At 49.8% G+C, this 18,862-nt stretch overlaps 2 protein-coding genes across 2 annotated transcripts; both read right to left on the bottom strand.

Moving 5' to 3' along the window:
• Positions 1-1,117: 1,117 nt before the first annotated feature.
• Gstm3 (glutathione S-transferase mu 3) lies at positions 1,118-4,147 on the bottom strand. The gene is made up of 8 exons (XM_059264957.1): positions 3,963-4,147; positions 3,534-3,609; positions 3,178-3,242; positions 2,497-2,578; positions 2,305-2,405; positions 1,792-1,887; positions 1,590-1,700; positions 1,118-1,312 (listed from the first exon to the last, which is right to left on the bottom strand). Exons 1-8 carry the CDS (start codon positions 4,008-4,010, stop codon positions 1,214-1,216), a joined length of 678 nt encoding a protein of 225 aa, XP_059120940.1. The 5' UTR covers positions 4,011-4,147; the 3' UTR covers positions 1,118-1,213.
• Positions 4,148-6,910: 2,763 nt separating this feature from the next.
• Positions 6,911-18,273, bottom strand: Eps8l3 (EPS8 like 3). Its single transcript, XM_059266606.1, has 17 exons — positions 18,243-18,273; positions 18,039-18,103; positions 16,381-16,539; positions 15,965-16,114; positions 15,820-15,875; positions 15,301-15,458; positions 15,100-15,218; positions 14,771-14,891; positions 14,628-14,689; positions 14,340-14,414; positions 13,875-14,023; positions 9,073-9,154; positions 8,848-8,882; positions 8,186-8,375; positions 7,880-8,008; positions 7,511-7,584; positions 6,911-7,055 (listed from the first exon to the last, which is right to left on the bottom strand). The coding sequence occupies exons 1-17, from the start codon at positions 18,271-18,273 to the stop codon at positions 6,911-6,913; spliced, it is 1,800 nt and encodes a 599-aa protein (XP_059122589.1).
• Between the last annotated feature and the right edge of the window lie 589 nt (positions 18,274-18,862).

Raw genomic sequence — 18,862 nt, 5'->3', positions numbered from 1 at the left:
CACCTTTATCACATTAAACTCTCTCCCCTGCCCAACCTGGGTCGTTTCTAAGGTCCAGTTCTGTTGAGTCTATCAGCACCACACAGTTTACTTGGTTATCTTCGCAGCTTCTTAAGAGCTCCACTGTTGGGAGCCATGCAGCCCAGTTTTGGACCAGTATATGAGTGCTCGTCTAACGGATCTCCAGATGAGGCAAAAGCCCATGGGGACAGTCTCACTCCTCAAGGACCAGTTTGGGACAGTGCAGAATACTGCTGGGACCACACAGCCTGCACACTCTCTTCTCTCTGGTAATGTTGATGATTCTCTTGGTGGTTTTTAATGTCATTGTGTCAATCATATATGGGACAGATGTGATTCCTGGAAACCCCATTTTGTCTCAAATAATTTTCCCCTAAAACTCTTTGGGAGCTGATGCTTCTCGGGTTTCTTGTCTGGGGATGCTAGCTGTCACTCCAGACCCTGTTCTGATTCAGTGCTGACAGGACCAGAGGCAGATCACCCCTATTTCTGTAAAGATGCTTTGAATAAGATTGTTGTTCTTGAAAATGTGTGCCTATGTTTATCACCTTTTAGTTTTGTAAAGACAGGATGTGGCTGGCTTGATATTTGGCCAAGCTAGCAAAATGATAAGTGCTGTTTTTGGTTTAAAGATGTCTTGATGTGAAAGTTGGGAGAAAACATATTTGACATACTTGTTTTTGCCGGAGGTTAATGATGGGAAAAACTTGTTTATTAGTATGGAAAAACATGCTTGTTTTCGATGTATAAATAAAGACAGCTGGAACTATTCAGGGTCAGCCACTGTGTGAAACTCATCTCGTGATCGGATTATTAATTTTTTCGTGCTGAAGCCCCTTCCCTGTCTCAGGACCTGAACCTAGGCTGCAGCTGGACCACTGCACTCCATGTCTATTTAAAGTAGCTGCCACCTGACACTGGGCAATGCCTCTACTTCCAATACCCACTCAGGCTTGGGTTAACTTCTGGCCCTTGAACTCAGCTGAGAAGGGAATGTCAACAGTTATGCATGGATTCATATCTCCTTCATCCTCAACATCTCCTCACTCTCCTCCTTTGGTCTTTACCCCTAATAAGAAATCCATCTAGACACCAGTTAACGTAACTGCTGTTTATTAGAAAGAGCAGAAAAGACCGAATGCAGGCCCCTTGGGACAGGACGGGACAAAGTGGGCAGTGCCAGGTTTCTCGCTCAGCATATGCACTTATTGCCCCACTTGGCCATCTTGTTATTGATTGGAATCTTGAAGAATCGGTCACACTGCAGGAATGCAGCAATTTTCTCCAAAGCCTGAAGGAAAAGCACACCAGGCCTTATTAGGACTCTAGCCCCGCCCAGCAGACCCACAACAAACAGAGTCATTCACTTGTCCCCTCCTTCACCCATTTCTTCAGTTGTTGCTTTCAGGGTGTACAAGCCAGGCTCTTCCCAAGACTCAGAAGACTGGAGGTGTCTAACCATTGATCCTTTTAGGCAGAAGTTGGTGTTGGGCACGTACAATGGGGCCCGCAGGGTATAGGGAGTCTGTGCTTATTTCTATGAGAAGGGGATATGGATGGAACATCACCTCAAAACGGCACATGAAAGCCTTCAGATTTGGGAACTCATCCAGGCACTTGGGCTCAAACATACGATTCTGGTCTAAGACATCATAGGTGAGGAAGTCCACAAAGGTAAGCTAGAATAAGGACAGTGAAATGTCAGGCCCGAGGCGTTCAGCAGTAAGGACCTGCAGGGACAGACAGGCTCCTCTCCCTGTGCCTTCTTACCTTTTCTCCTGCAAACCATGAGAATTTCCCCAGGAACAATGAGAACTGTCTCAGCTGTGAAGGTAGCTGTTCCAAGTACTGAGGCTTCAGGCTTTCCTTGGAGGGGAAAAGAGCAATAGCTGTTGTGGGATCCACAAGATGGTTCAACAGAGGTGACCAGAGTTTGATTCCCAGGTCCCACATTAATGCTGTCTTTGGATCTCTGCACACATTGTCCTCTCTTTCTCTTTCTCACACACAGAATAGCTGACAGCTGTAGTCAGGGCCTGGACGAGTGATGGACACAGCAGACCCTTCTCTAGCCAGCTTCTTACTGCCTTCTCTTGGAGGAGGCAGGATGGCGAGCTGGGCTTTGGAAAGGAGGAGAAGCTAACACCAGATTGACATGACAAAAACAAACCATACAATCTGTTTCCAATCCTTACGGATCGAGTTGATGGAAAGATGGCAACCATGGAAGGGGGCAGAACAATTCTTAATCCAACACAGCTGAGTCCAGATAAGGACACTTACGTGCTCGGAATTGTAGCAGAGTCGAACCAGCTGCATGCGGAAGTCCATTATCTGGTTCTCCATGATGTCCACTCGTATCTTTTCTTCTTCAGTGTCGCCACCTGTAGGTCAGAGGGCAACAGCTCAACCTCGGGATTACCCACCTCCAGAGGAGCAAACTGCCCGTCTCTCACACCAGCGTTAACCACTCACACATGTTGTGCTTGCGTGCGATGTATCGCAAGATGGCATTACTCTGGGTGATCTTATTCTTCCCATCCATAAGGTAGGGCAGCTAGAAGGAAAAAGGGAAAAAGTGAAATAGTGAACCTAGCTTGGTCTTGCCTCCTCTACTCTTCTGGAAAAGAGACTTGCAAGGCCGTAAAGATGAGATAATAGAAGCTAGGAGGAAGAACAAAACAAATAGAAATTAGCACTCGGTCCCCACCTGATTCTCAGTGTGAATGTACATGTGTGGCATGTTGACTTTCTCAGAATACTTTCAAAAAACAAACTGTAAATATTTTATATTTTAAAGTAAAACTGTAAGAGTAGTGTGTTTATGGATGCGTTAAAGAGCATTTAATAACCATGACACTTAAGATACTGGAACACATTCAGAAGAATATGATAATACCTGATTTCTGTCAGTGACAAAGTCACAGACCTGGCTAGTAACTAATGTCTCTTATAGCCTGTCTTTGAGAGGAAAATGTCTGGTAGTCGTTAGTGGGAATTACGTTGTTACTCACTCCTGTTCAATGGCCCTTGAATTCTATCCATTCTCTCCACGTGAAGAGCCTCTCTATTCTAGATTCTCCCAAACCAGAGATGAAGTAAAAGATGGATAACTAGAAGGCCTTCCCTTCTGCCCACTCCTCCAAAGCTACCTACATTAGGAAAATCCAGATCTAGCTTGAATTTCACATCCAGCCATTGGCTTTTATCATAATCAGGAGCTGTAAGAGAAAAGGGGGACACAACCTCCTTACCAATCTGGTCGAGAAATGACTTAGTCCTGATACCTCAAGTTCCCAATCCCCAAAACCCAACCCTTGGGCTTCTGCAGTCTACGTATTAAGATGAGCTTGGACAGCAAGAGGGAACCCCATGGATGAGCTTCTCTTGGCACAGTTCCCAGCTGACTGGAGCAGGAGACCCATACGACCTCGGTGTAGTGTTCCTCCCTGGGTGAAAGACTGGGCCACCTTGGCCCAGTGCAGAGGGCCACCGACACCCACAGACGTTACCTTCCCCACATGTGTACCGTTTCTCCTCATAGCTGGTATCAGTATACTCCAAGAGCATGCGGATGGCATGAGCCAGCTAAAGGTAGGGGATGGAGAAGGACCCCGGTCAGCACGCCTGCGCAGTTCCCAATCGCTTCCAACTCCCGCCCGTCAACGTCCCCAGCCCAACGCTGCCAAGCCCCTGCATCCTGTCGGGAGGCGGAGGGTTGAAATGGTCGTTAAGCAGCCCCTTCGCTCTGATCCGGAAACCTCCCGTCCCCTCCTCTCCCCACGGGCCTGGGGACCCCATAGGCTGGTCGGAGGTAGGCCTTAGCTGATGCCGGTCACAGCGGGGAGGCCACCTCTGCACCGGACACAGCCTCTCCGGTCCCTCGCTCAGCTGCCTGCATCTCTCTGTTCCAGCGGCTGGGCTGGCGAGGGGCCACTCACCCCGCGGATATCCCAGTAACCCAGAACCATAGACGACTTAGACGACATGTTGGAGGTCTGAGCCCCTGCTGGGATATGCGAAGGATTGTGGGCGCCCCTTTATACTGGACGCTATGGGCGGGGCCAATGCGATCGGACTGGCTCCTCCTTCCTCGCTCGGTGCTCCACCCGCTCTCCGCGTGGTCACTGGGCACGCGTATGCACGCATGCGCGTGGCTGCGGCTCCTGAATGCTTGGTGCGCACTTCTGCTGCTGCTAATGCATCCATCCACACCCAGGCGGCAGTGGAGACCTGGACCTTAGTTACCTGGGGAGCGTGAGGGTCATGCCGCATAATGAGCTGGCGTTGGTCAGCCTGAGTCGGAATTCTGACCACAAGCGAACAACTGTCTTTGGCTTCCTTGGAGGGACAAGTGAAGGGCTGTGAAGGAACGTAAGATAACAAGAACCAATAAATCGCTTAGACACATAAAACAGTGAAGTAGGAAGTGATTCAGGCATAAGGCAATACCTAAAGTACTTTGGGGGTAGAAATATCCTCCACCCAAGATACTAAGTGGCTCTGAAAAGACTTTGAGGGAGGCCGTGAACACTGAACAGGAGAGCCACTGCAAAAAAGGATAGGTTATGCACATCGGGAATTCCTCAAAGGACAGTTCAGGCAGGAGAAAGGCAGAACAAACGCTGAAAGGTGGGAAATAGATGTGCAAGACACACGGCAGGTGCTGCTGAGTTCCGCTGGTTTGTGAGGTTGTGGTAGAAGGAGACATCGAATGTTTAGTGTCTGGCAGCGGGTTGCAAAGGTTGCAAAGAAAATTTGAGTTTTTTCTCGGCTCTGTGGGGAGTGTATAAAATCTAGGTCGTGATGTCCACTAGAAGTATAACACATGACACAATGCGATTTTTAAATGTTTTACTCTAGTAAAAAAAAAAGGGGGGGGGCGGGGGTGTCTTCTAATCCTGTAGGTTTTCTCTAGTTTTCAGCTCTGAAATGAGCCAAGGCCGATGGGTTAGTGTCTTCTTCCATTCTAAGATCTTAACTTTTCTCTGAAGGTTCCCCGCCCCCGCCCCCCCGCCCCCCCCCCGCTTTTTTTTTGAGGAAAAGGTTTTGGTTTTGTAGTTTGTGTTCCCAGCTATAAGAGATAATTTCATGAGGCCAGGAAGTTGAGTGAATGATAGAGGACGTCTGGAAATAAGGTACTCAGCTCTGGATGATGTTGAGGTCTTGATAAATTCAGCCAAAAGAGATTTCCTGGACCGTCTTGTAACACGAATCTTAAAAGGTCTTATTAATAAAAACAAACCCGGAGCCAGGTATTGAGGTGAACGCTGAAAGATCAGTGAGACAGAACAAGCCACAGCCAACATCACCTTGACAACTCCTCAGCTGATCTGGTTTCCTCAAACTGAAAGCCTCTGAGTCCTCATCCGAAGGGATCTCAGCTCAACTACTGCTAAAAACCTAAAAGCTTAAAAAGGCTCTAGTTCCTAGTCCTCATGCCTTATATACCTTTCTGCTTCCTGCCATCACTTCCTGGGATTAAAGGCGTGTGTCTTTTCCAAGCAAGACATGAGGTCTCAAGTCCTGTGATTAAAGGTGTGTGCCGCCATGCCTAGCTTCTATGTCTATCTAGTGGCTGTTCTGTTCTCTGACCCCAGATAAGTTTATTAAGTTTACTGGGGTGCACAATACATTGGGGGACACAAGATAGCAACCACACCATCTCAATAACCTACAAGGGGCTCTTGAATCCATGAGAACACCAAACCTTCTCCATGGAGCATATCGATGGAGGCATAGCTCCTCTTCTGTGGAGATGAGATCATTTCATGGCTTTTGAGACTGAAAGACAGCAGGACACCACATACAACCCAAATGCTTCATTTGACCAGGCCAGAGGGACAGGGAGTGGACTGACTGGCCTGAGTTCACACAGTGGACCTGACGACCTTCACCTCCCAGTGCAGTCAGTGCTCCTGTGTTCTGCCACTAACGAGGCAGGCGGGAAGACGCTCAAGACTGACTCACCTAACAGACGCTGGCTGGCTGAAGTGTAAGTTCTCAAGGAGAGCAGGTAGCACCCCACTTCCTTGTTCACACTCCTCTGGATCACCAGCCAGTGTGAACAAAGCCCACCGTTGTCAGCAGAGGGTTCTCTGCTGCTGTTGACATGCCATGCCTTCAGCTGGACTAGGAGCCTTGGAGTAGACTGGGAGTCACGTTCATAGAAGGACAGCAGTGGTGAGCATGGCCTCATTTTGGAGTTTATTTAGAGAGGAGAAAGAGAGAATGGACCACAGTCCCCAAAGGCTGATCGCAGCTCCAGGTTGCAGTGAGTTCTCTCTTTAGCTCAGTCAGTCTGACCAGTAATGGTTGTAGGGTTGATGCTGTTTCATACCCAGTATCCCGGCTCCTGGCTCCCTCCCTTTGGTTCCCATCAGGCCCAGAATAAATGGCAAGGAGAGGGGCATATAACAGTCTTAAAGTTGCATTTTATTGGAAAGGAGTGGGACTGAAGGGATTAGGAATAAGCACGCCAAGCTTATGACAGGGGTAAAATAAATAGTAACTGGAGAGGAGTTCCAGCCCAACAAGGGTAGTATTTGCCTCAAAGTCTGGATCTGTTCCTCTTTGCTGTGCCATCTGTGGTTTGCCACAAACTGAAAGAGGACTTCTGGAGGGCTCTAACTGGGTACCAAATATTCCATCTTGGATATGAGAGGTGCTTGGTCTTGGAGGTGTTTGAGCTGGTATCTAATGAGTCATCTAAAGGAAGAAAATAATTCAATTGGAGCTGGTTCCAAGTGAGGGATCATGCCACCAATATGATTAGTGCTTCCAGATACACCTGAGTGGAGAAGCTGAGTCCCCAGAGGAATATCCCACATCTAGTGTTCCCAGCTTTCCCTTTCTTAACCCAAGAAGATTTAAAACCTCTGGGCAGGAGTCAGGACCTCACCCCCAGCATCCTTCTGACAGCATCCAGCCGGGTCTGGATCCTTGGGGCCTCCTGTGGACACAGCATCTGCAGCTCCCCAGGTCTCATGTGAAGTAGCTGATTCCCCATCAGGGACCCAAGGGTCCTTACAGTGCTGTAAATAACAATGGTGGAATCCATCAGAGGTGGGGTGGGGGGATGCTCAGGGTTAGTATTTGTGTAGAGCAGGAAAGTTGGGGTTCCAGGAATTAGGTATCTGCCGGTGCAGGAATAAGTCAGTTACAGAACTCCTAGGCTTGAGGGCACAAGCTCTTTGAAAGAGCATGTTCTGGAAGGGAGGGGTGGTGAAGGTGACAGCCCAGGTTCTTCCAGAATTCACTACCCTTGACTCTTTCACCACATATGGTCTCCTACTTGGTGCCTTACCCTGGGCTCAGCCAAGCAACCTTCTCCTGTCCTTCGTTTAGCAAAGAAAGCCTAAGATGGAGTCATCACGTACAGTGGAAGCTAGGTTCTACGTTTTGGTCTCTGAGGGGGAAGGGGTCTACAGTTCTCACCTGAGCCCTTCACGAGGCTCTCCCCTCCTCCCCCACGGGCCTGGGCACTCACATAGTAGAGAAGTTCTCTGCTTGTAGCCAGGCTGTGACTTCCTCAGGCTTGGAGCTAAGACGAAGCATTGGAGCCTAGACTCAAGGGAAACTTGAAATCAGAGGTCATCCCCTCTGACAGCCATGCACACCCTCCCATATTGGGTCCCGTCTACTGAGCTCCATCAAGCCACTTACCTTCTGTATTTCTGGTTTTCAGGGACCCTGACTTAGTGTTTGCCCAGACCCTACAATGAACGTGGCACCCAGGAAGCATGCAGTGATACTGATTCAATTGAACTATGATCGTCTTCGTTGGTCACCCAATCCTCCCTGCTACCCCCTCTGATTCAGGACTCAGGGCTTCTGGGTGTTCTAGGCTGGGTAGTACCCTAAAGGATGATGGTCTGTGGCTTCCAGGGGCTCCCGCCGGCAGGGGCTCCAGGATGTTGCTGGGAATATAACCAGTCTGTCCTGCCTCATTCTTCACCAGCCACCAACGCTTGCTCTGGTCCAGAACCTGACAAGAGTCACCCGTCATCAGCCCCAGAGTCCCTATCCTCCCATCCCCTCTGTCCCCAAGGCTTTGTCCTTCTCTGGTCTTCACACTTTCCTGTTCTCTCTGTAAGCCACCCACTCCAGGCCACTGGATCTCCCACCAACCACCTCTTTTTCTGGCTTCAAGCATAGGCCTCACCTCCAGAATCTCTCCCTGGGCCACAGTCAGCTCCTGTGCATTCCTTGCTTCAAACTCATACAGGACTTGCATTTTCAGGGTTGGTTTGGCAGGTCTGGGGCTGGAGGGGGGGAGGTGTGAGTCCTCGTGTTCGGAGCTGTGGTTATATGGCTCATCCTGAGGGAAATGCAGGCTGCTCCTCCTAGAAGCTCTGAGTTGAGGTGAGAGACAGAGTCAGGGTGGCTGGCAAAAGGGAACTGTGCCCGGCCACAAGAGCCCTAGAGCCCCTAGGTACGATCTGTTGGTGACTTTTTGGGTTTCCATAGGGTTTTATGGCAATAGCGTTAGGCAGGGATTGGGGTATGAGGTTTTGCATACAGGAGGGGCTCTGAAATGCCGTTTATCTCTCGGAACGTTTCCAGTAGTGGGATTTCCTGGATCTTGATTCTGCTCTGAGCACTTTATACCTGAACTGTGAGGGCTAGAGGCTACATGAAGAAGGATTTCAGAGGCTAGGAGGTAAGAAACTGCATTTTCATTCAAGGTAGAGGAGAGACATCTTGACACATGTCTGTATCTGACTAAGAGAAAGTACAGATGATCTCTGGGATCCACAGGTGTAAAGGCTCTGCCCTCTATCTCCCTTCCTGTGACTGTGAGCATCAACTAAGCATTTGACATACCCGAGGGAAATAGAATCCTGGGTTCTTAGGGGTTCCTGTCAGAAACAAAACCAGAGTGGGTTAGAGTAGAAGGGGTACCAGACCCTAACAGGCCTGCGACAGCTGCCTCTTGTCCATTGTCTACCTCCCCAAAAGGTACCCACATGACCCACCCCTTAATTGTCATGTGGTTTTGATCTGGACTGGAAGAGCTTTGTGTAGGTCTCAGTGCTAAGCAACTCTTACCATGGAGTAGGGCTCCGGAATCTGCCAGCCATCCGAGAATGTGGGTCGGTAGGGTGGTGGTTCATCGCCTGTCCAGTCAACCCTGAGGAGAAAACAAAGTTGGGTTTAGAGCCACTGTGTACCAGGCTGTGGGATGTGGAGAGGGAGTAGATGAGAAGGCCTAGCCTCAGGGATCTGTGGCTAATGGGGATATGGCACATGTATATAAATGAAAAGCTACAGAAAACCCACAAAGAAGCAAATGGTTAAGCAGAAACAAGCCTAACAGTGCAAATATCTGTGGGCAGCCTTACTTGGTCCCCAAGGTACAGCTGTGTTACCTCCCTAGGGGCACAGTGGACACTTGGTCACCCTCATTAGAGTTTAGAATTAAAGCAGTGTAATCTGGAGTATTGGGGCTGAAAGAGCCCTTGTGGGGACTTTCAAAGAGCAACCCCACCCCCTTTGTTTATTATTTATTTTGAACATAGATTTTTTTCCATAAAATACATTCTGATTATGGTTTCTTCTCCCTCAACTCCTCCTAGATCCTTCCCTACTCCCCAAGCACCCAAATCCACACCCTTTCTTTTTCTTTCTCACTAGAATACAAACAGGCATCTAAAAAAATGAAATAAAATTAGATAAAACAAAAACAAATAAACCAGAATAGGAGATAAACAAACAAATAGAAGAAAAAGAGCCAAAGAAAAGGCTCAGGAAACACATATAGATGTAGTGACACATACAGACATCCCACAAAAACACAAAACTGGACGTAATACCTCTAGAGTAAATGAAGAATAAGAATAATAAGAAGAGAGCCCTTATCAAGCATCATGTGACAAAGAACCTTCAAAAATGCCATTGATTTCATTTTGTGTTAGCCAACTACTGCTGGGCATGGGGCTTGGCCTTCAGAGTAGTTTGTATACCCCGTGAGACTCCATTAGAGAAAACTAATGCTTCCTCTGTGAGCAGTTATCAACCAGAGACAGCTTCTAGGTTATGGATGGAGGCTCATGTCCACTTCCCCTCTCAGCACTGGGACCCCATCTGCCACAGACCTGTGCAGGCCTTGTGATGCTGCCCCTGTCCCTGTGCCCCACCCCTTTTAAAACATTTTTGAGACAGGGTTCACTGAGTAGTCCAAGCTGGCCTTGAACTTGCAATCCTCCTGCCCCAGCCTCCAGGGTAGCTGAGATCACAGGTCTGTACCACCATGCCTGGTCCATTCAGTGTTTTTCTAACCTGTTTGCAGTGTCCCCACAGCCCCTCACTTTCCTGCTCACTAAACAGCACAAAGAACTTCATTGTAGAAGATACATCGTAGTGCAACCGCTCTGCCTGATGCCGGGACCTCCCCTTGCCCATAGCCCAGGAACCTGCTGTTCGTCCAGGCTTATCTGCCTGAGAATGCTCACTCACCTCTGAAAGTTCCTCTCCTTGCCTCACTGGGGCAGCTGCAAAAATTCCCTCTAAAGTTAGTATAGCCTCTCACTTGACGGTACACGATTCATACGTGTCTGTTTCTTACTGTGTTGTACTTCCTGGCTGGGGGTGGGGGCGGTTCTTTCTGTCACTATGGCTGAGGCATAGGCAGTAGCTAATATATGCTTATTCAGTAGGGGTAAATTCTTCTTCATTGGTGTTTTCTCTGTGTCCTAGAAACACGCTCAGGTCTTCTGTTGACCAGGTGACAACTTCCTTTAAGCGATGGTCGTGACTGTCTCTTTACCAAGCCTCCTGGGAATGTGCTTTTATGTCGTGCCTACACTTTGCTACATGATTGCAACCTCTACCGCTGCTGTACCGAAACCGGGCCGTTGAAAACCCTGAGAATCAGGCTGGAGATGCTTTCCAGCTGACTGGCGGAGTGCTTGCCTAACATGCTCAAAGCCCTGTGTTTGGTCTCCAGAACCAGGGGATGGGGCGATCCTGATAATCTCCTGGTCACCAAGTCCAGTTGCCAGCGTGTTCCCTATCTTTCTGGATTACCACAACTTTTAGTGTAACTTATAGCTTTGGGTCATTCTATCTAAAATCAAAGCACCCAAAATGTAATTTGACCGAAATTCGGCTCTTCTAAGGACTCTTACATGTCTTTTATTTTCTGTATTTCTTTCACATTAATCTATCCACTTCTAGCTATTTTAAGAAATTAGGAATCCTCTAAGGGCATATCTGACCTGATGGATTATTTATCAAATTTGTGTCATTTTATTAACACTGGGATTGTTTTGCTTCTTCATGGATATTGTTAGAATTGTATCTGCCGACCAAGTTTTCCAATGTTGCAAATGTATGCATGTGCGCGCGTGCGTGCGTGCGTGCGTGCGTGCGTGCGTGTGTGTGTGTGTGTGTGTGTGTGTTATTCGAATCTTGGTGTGGGGTGTGCACATGTGAATGTGTGTGCTTCTGCATATGGAGGCCAGAGGTTGATGCCATCTCCACCTACCTTTTTGAGACACAGTTTCCCATTTAACCTGCTGTGCTTCTCTTCAGCTAGGCTGGCTCTTCCACTCCAGGGACCCTCCTTCCTCTACCCTGACTCCCACACTGGGGTTACAGACTGATGCCAAGCTTGACTTTTATGTGGCTGCTGGGGATTCAAACTCAGATCCTTATGCTTTGTGCAGCAGGCATGTTATAGACTATTTCTCAAGAAAATTTAAATAATACTGGGTTTTGAAATCTAAAATGACATACCTAATGTTGTAGAGTATTTGTAGACTGTGTGAAGATGTGTCGCTATGATTGGCGTAGTGAAAAGATGAATGGCCGATAGCTAGGCAGGAGAGGATAGGCAGGATTTCCGTGGAGAGAGAGGAAGAGGAGGAGGAATCTAGATGCACAGAGTTGCCAGACAGACACAGAGGAAGCAGGATGGGCAGTATGGAGATGAGGTAACGCCACGTGGCAGAATATAGATTAATATAAATGGGTTAATTTAAGTTATAAGAGCTAGTTGAGGACAATCCTAAGTTAAGGCTGAGCTTTCATAATTAATAATAAGTCTCTGTGTCATTATTTGCAGGCTGGTGGTCTTGATGAAGAAGTACTCTACAACCTAACATGGATACTCATTGTTAAAGGGCCTGAATGAAAGCACTCGAGGCCTTGTCTCGGGCCACCGCAGGCCCTGCTCTCCTCTCTTGCTAGGACTGCATGTCAGAGCTGTCCCTATGGGTGATGTAAGCCCAGTGCAGCTCCAGGATCCAGGGTCTAAGACTGTTATAAGAGGTCCAGAATTTATAAATTCCTTCATCTTAGTGACTAGATAAATAAAGCACATAAAATAGATCATCTGAGTATGAGCAACCCAAATGCCCACTGATGAATAAAGACTAGACAAAATGTGGCTTGTCCATACAATGGAATATTAATTAATTACAATTCTGACACATGCTATAACATGGATGGATTTTGAGGACATATTGATAAAATCAGCTGGTCACGAAAGGATGAACCGTGTCTTATTTCACTTATATGAAGGATGTGGACTAGGCAAACTGATACGGACATAGAGCAAAGGTAGCCAGGAGGTGACCACAGGGGAAATGGGGAATTATTCTTTAGCAGGTATAGCCTTTCTGTTTGGGGTGAGAAACTTCTGGAGCTAGAGTGGTGTTGGTACACAGTATCGATAGATACTTAGCGCTACTGAATTATACACTGAAATCTGTACATTATCGTGTTACGTATATTCTACCATCAAAATAAGTAGGTTGCACTGAAACTATTCATGTCTTTAAGCAAACTGGACAGAACTTCACATGGGCCTGAGTTAAAAAGAATTGCTCTTTAGGCAGACACATGGGAGTTTCCTCCCAAGCCCCAGGCTCTACTTGTCTCCTTGCTGATGGCTCTGGGCTCTTGACATGTTTCTCTCTCTCTCTCTCTCTCTCTCTCTCTCTCTCTCTCTCTCTCTCTCTCTCTCTTTCAGTTTGCATCCCTCTGCTCTTTAGGTTCTCTTTTTAGATCTCTCTCTCTCCCTCCCTCCCTCCCTCCCTCTCTCTCTCTCAGACAAGGTTTCTCTGTGTAGCCCTATCTGTTCTGGAACTCGCTTTGTAGATCAGGCTGGCCTTGAACTCACAGAAATCTGCCTGCCTCTGCCTCCTGGGCTTAAAGGCATGCGCCACCATGCCCAGCATTTCTGTGATTTCTTTTTGTCTTCTTCCTACTTTTCTTTCTGCCTTCTTCCTGTAACCATTTCTCAGACCCTACCCTCTGCTACAAATCATGCTTGAGGAAGCTAGGTCAGGGGCTCCCGATGGAACTCCCAGGCCTCTCATTGTGGCCTGCCTGACACTATGATACTGTTCTATCACATAGTCAGGACCTCTCAGCTGGGGACCCAGATGTGTGGCCTCTGTAGACTGTTCCCGTGACATGTTAGCCCAGGTGTCCAAGTGAGTTTCCTTCCCAGTTCCCAGGGAACTCTAACTGGTCCCATGCCCACCTCTCCACCCACAGCAGCTTGGCATCTCTAACTCCTGTCCTGGAGCTTGCTGTTAACTTTCAGATGTTAAATCTGGCATCTCTTACGTCTGCATGCTTTAATTCTGAGCTGGACTGAGACCAAGTTTTCACTTTGTCCCTGGTGAAAACGAGCACACATTTTAGTAGAAGGTGTCATTGCTCTTTTTTTTTTCTTTAAAGTAATGTTTCTTTGCTGGGTAAAGGCAGTGTTTAGTGAAAAGTTGGGAACTCCATGTAGAGTCCCCATATTCTCTGGGTATGTCTCTGGTTTGTGATCGTGTACCACCAGGCTACACATCATGTCCTGCGTTGGGTCCTCCATGCCCCTTGTCTTTACTTACCAGCTGGTGGTCCAGGCTGTGCCTAGTGACTTCCAGAGAGCATTCTCAGGTGGCCTTAGACAGGACTGCAGCAGGTCTATGGCTTTGGGGGTGAGGAGGGGGGAAATCACTTTGGCTGCAAGGCCATCCTCGGGGCACTGGGGCAGGATCTGGAGGAGAGGTAGAGAAGGTATCAGTACATCCAAGTCAGAAGGGAGTGGGAATTGTCCAAGAGCCCCTCAGCTCTGTCTCCTAGCTTCCTGTCTGTCCCCCCCAAAGACTTGGTGTCCATGACTCTGTTGCCGGCCCATCCGGTCTGCTGGGGGTTTTGTCTCAAGTGGTATCCTGGCAGGAAGATGCATGTTGAATAAAGGGCAGGTCCCACAGCTCCCTTTACCCTGGTACTCCCCCTGCCTCTTGTTCCTTCCTCTGCTCCTCCTTGGCTTCAGCTTGTCCCCTTTGCCACCACGTCTGCCCTCCACTCACCAGTTTCAGGGTTTGGAAGATGAGGTCCACGAACTCGGGGGCGCTTGTTTCCTGCAGCCGTAAGGCCAGCTTCCCCTGAAGACACGGAACAGGGTTGGTTCCCATCCAACATTTACCTTCACCAGAACCCTAGCACCCCATAAATGTGTCGTGCCTTGGCTCAGAACCTGGTATCCTTCCAAAATCCCAAGAGAAGGAGGAGCTGGGGAAGGGAAAGGCTTGGGTGGTTGACATCAGAGAGAAGGGGAACTAGGGAGGAAGGGCCCAGAACTGGCCAGAGCCACTGACCAGGAGGTTGAAGCTCAGCTTGATCTTCTGGAAGCAATCAATGTACTGTGCTTCTGTTATCTCTGTGGAAGAAGGAATAAAGGTGGGGCTTCCAGGTCCCCCCAAGACACCCCGGCTCCTCTCCTCTGGCATGGACTACTTACTGTTTTGAGCCTTGGTCTTTTTTCTCCCAAGTTTTCTCTTCTTATGACTGTCCTTCGCCTTGGCCTCCTTCAGCTTTCCAGCGAACAGCTCAATGTCTTTCAGGACATGGTTCAGTACCTCCTGGATGCCCAACAACCCACGGCCTTGAGTGGACAGTCATGAAAACCCTGAAACTCCCCACCCTGTCCCTGCTATCATCCCACCATAAGCCCCAGCCTCAGTCCCAGCCCTGCCCTGTCTACCCTAGGAATCTGGGGTCCTGAGAGTAGGTTCTCCCTTTTCTCAAGCCCAGGAAGCCTCAGCAAGCCTCCAACCACCTTCGGTTTACCTCATCCCTCTCTGGGTCCTCAGGAGATGGAGCACGCCTTGGAGGAGGAGGCAGAGTGAAGACACTTGGTTCTCGGGCACTTGGGTAGTGTGTCAGGGACCTTGGGGATGGTGGGATGCCTGTGACGGATGTGGAGGGACCATGAGCCTAGGACTCCTTTGACTGGATCCTCCTCCACTTGCCCTTCAGACACAAACTTACTGCGTTCTGGGGTCATGTGGTGTGGCTGCTCTAGAGGAAACCTCTGCTCTGGAAGGGACCTCTGCTCCAGAGGGGGTGCCTGATGTATAGGGAGTGGCCTTTCCAGAGGATACCCCTTCCGCCTGTCCTGGCCTGGATGAAGGACTCCAAATCGAGGTCTGCTGGGGGCATGATGGAAGATAGAGCTTTGATAAAGTTCTTGAGACAGATACCTAAGCCCCCAGGGCATCACCATCTGTCTCCAGGAACCCCACTCCTGCCCCTTAGTCCCTACTTGAGCCTTCCCTGACTCCACCATGCCTGGTTTCTGGGCCTTCCTGGGTTCTACAACGGCTTCTGGAGACAGTATACAATGCACTCAATACATTCCCAACACCCTTCGCTGGTCTAAGCCTTTGATAGTTCTTGGCATGTGTTTGTTAGGTCCCAGGATCATGAATTCTCCAAACGTGTAGCCAGGATATGGCCCTCAGGCCTGAGCTAGGAGGCCCTGGATGCTGCTGGGTAGAAACAGCCTACCTTTCTTCTAGTTCTTCCTCCAGGGCCTTCTGCAGGCTTGTCCTCAGCTGCTCTGCCTGGAGGAAGCAGCAATCATTATGTGTGTGAGTGTGTGCGCGTGATGGTCGCCACACTCCACCCCTGATCACAATACCCAGTCGCTCACCCCTACTTCCTGGCATTGGAAGAGTAAAGTGCTGGTGCCCGGAAAGCCAGACTCCTGCACAGTGATGGATAAGATGGAGTTGTAGGAGCAGGTGTTGAGTGCTACATCCATGGCCTTGATGTTGTCCAGGCGGTAAGAATCCAGGTCCTCCTAAGGCAAGTGGAAAGGCCAAATGTGAGGAGATCACTGAGAGCCACTGAGACCCTGAAAAGGTCCCCCCTGCTCTCTGGTGGGCTGGGTAGAGTCTCCACCCTGATTCTTACGCCTCTGTCCCTAGTCCCCATCCTGCCTCTCCCTGGTTTGAGATGCGTACTGGATGTGGACAGGCACTGAGAGGCAGGTGGAGAGCCTAGTGCTTGCTTTTTAGCACGCTGGGTTAGCCAGGGCCCGCAGCGGGGTTTGCTGAGAAGGCTGACCTTAGTCTCAATGTCCAGCAGCTGGAGCCAGCCATCCCTGACCTGCAGGATCAGGTCTTGGCTCCACACTCGACCCTGTGCATCCATCTCCTGAAGCTTCTGTAGGGCATCCTTCGGTTCCCGGACTCTCTGTGTCCCCAGCTTACATGTCATCAGATGCTAAGGGGACAGGGAGAGACTGGTGTGGGAGAAGGTTTGGAGAGAGGGTCCCAGATGGCAGCAGGCAGGGGAAAGGCAGCCGAGGAAGAAGGTGTGTCCTTGGCTCCCCCTGTGGGGAGGTCAAGCTTTTCAAAAAAGCAAGAGCCTATAGAAGTTTGGTTCTTGAAGAGGCTTCCAGGGCTAGGGCTAAGGGGTTCTGGGACTCCAAAGGAGCCATCACATAAGGTGACTAGGTGATCAGGGGTGCGGGTTCCAATCATCCAGCAGAATCATCCGTGTTCCTCTGTGTGGGCTATGGGACCTTTCTGGTCCCTTTGCTGCATTTAGGAACTATTGTCTTAGGGTTGTTCTCCCCCTCACTGACCTCACATGCCTGACCCCTGCCTCTTTCCATACTCTTGCTCATACCCAGATGTCTTTCCAACTGTGCCAACCCAGTGCCACGGGGCTCTCAGGAAGATCGAGTGTCCTCCTTCTGAGTCTTGCACAGACAGAGCTCTGGCCACCTCTGACTCCCAGGTCCTTGCCTTCTGCTGGCCCCATGGTGTGGCACCTTTTCCCTTGGCCACCTTCCTCTAGAGATTCCCGCCTCCCCACAGAAAATGTTGCCTCCCTGAGGCGTCCTCCATTTGCTCTAGGGTTCTGTTGGAGAGGAGCAGTCTACTTCCTGCCCCTGGACCTCAAGGCTCACTCCTGCCCAGGTGCAGGTCCTCTCACTGTGTCCACACTTCCAGCACCCCAGCAGAACCCACAGGCCTGTTATCTTGAATGCACCTCCCCATGCTCTTGCCTGAGGGGCCTCAGTGAAGCCAGTTCCCAGCACCGCTCTACAGAGAAACTGGACAGTGGCTGGGAAGCCCTTTCTCCATGGTACTGTGGGTTCTCTTAGCACCCGAGGCTGCCAGGGTCGGGGTGGGTTCTGTGCCCCCCTGCCATGCACTATGGCCACCTTCGTGTCCCTGGTTAAGCAAGCTCTCTGACCACATCCTTGCATTTTAAAAGCCAATTCAAATGACCAGATCTCGAAGTGCCAGCTATGCACTTGGGTGGGGCCAGTGGCTCAGCCTGGCCTGGGAGTGCAGGATGACTCCCCTCTGTGACACTGTCCCTTATAGCCGCAACCTTCATACCTTCTTCCTCGCTCGCAGCCACATGCAATCCTGAACAATGTACAGGAGGTGGGTTGGACAACAGAGGTTGGTAGGATGGCTTTCTGTGGGTCTTGACTATTTACTCTGTCACTCCTGTCTAGGGACCCAGTAGCCACCCCCACGACCTCCAGCTGGGCCTGCTCTGCCCACCCTGGGACTACTCTCCACTCCCCTGACCCTGGCAGATGTTCAGGCCTCAGGCTTGCTGAATCTGACTCCCAGGAGTTCGGTCAGGTTGAACTGTTGTGTCAGGGTCAGGTGTGTCTGTTTTCGTAAGGCAGTGGACACACGGGAACTCGGAGCTTTACTCAGAAACTGCCTGGGCCCCAGGACCCCAGGGGTACTCACCTCCACCCTGTGCTGCAGGAGGGTAGGTTCTGAGGCCATGCTCTGGGAATATTCCTTCCGGTGCACTGTGGGAACAAAGTCAAGGGCAGGGGCAGCAGAAGTGAGGTGAGGCTCGGACAACTGCAGGGGGCAATGGAGAAGATGGGGTTCAGGGAGCTTGGCCCAGAGGGGGGCTAAGCAGGGTAGGGGAAGCAGGAAGCTTACAGTAGATGGCTCTGCTGCTGGGCCTGGACATGTTGACACTGCTGAGGTCACCCTCCTAGAATCACAATGAACCAGACAGTCATTAGACTAAGGGACAGAAAAACAAGGCCCAGCCGCTGTGGCTCTGACCTGGGGACTCAGACCGGATCTGAAGCCCTTAGCTCCAGGCGACCTATTCAGAATCATCTGCATCTAATACCCTTGTCCAAGAAGCCCATCTTGTTAGCCTTGGAGGCCATGGGCCAGGGAGAAAGGGTCTGGGGCAGGGGCACAACATGGATGGCCTCCCATGATTTGAATCTGGGTTCAGATCTTACTCTGGGATGAGATGTAAAAGATGCCATGAATGAGTTACTTCCGGGGGAAGGGCAGAGGACTCAGTTGCCATAACAAGCCTCTGCACAGCCCTGCTGTAATTCTGCAAACAGGGAGGAAGCTCCCACTAATGACCGTGCCAGGAAGAATGTATGTGAGTATGAGATTCTGTGTGTGTGTGTGTGTGTGTGTGTGTGTGTGTGTGTGTGTGTGTGTGTGTTAGATACAGATCTAGATAAAAGACAGACAGACAGACAGACAGACATATATGGGAGGGGGTGCCGTGTGGAACTTGCCAGGGACCG

The sequence above is a fragment of the Peromyscus eremicus genome, chromosome 6, assembly GCF_949786415.1.
Source record: "Peromyscus eremicus chromosome 6, PerEre_H2_v1, whole genome shotgun sequence".
Lineage (NCBI taxonomy): Eukaryota > Metazoa > Chordata > Mammalia > Rodentia > Cricetidae > Peromyscus > Peromyscus eremicus.
The sequence above is the reverse complement of the archived record's forward strand: the minus strand, read 5'-3'. Positions and strand labels throughout refer to the sequence as shown.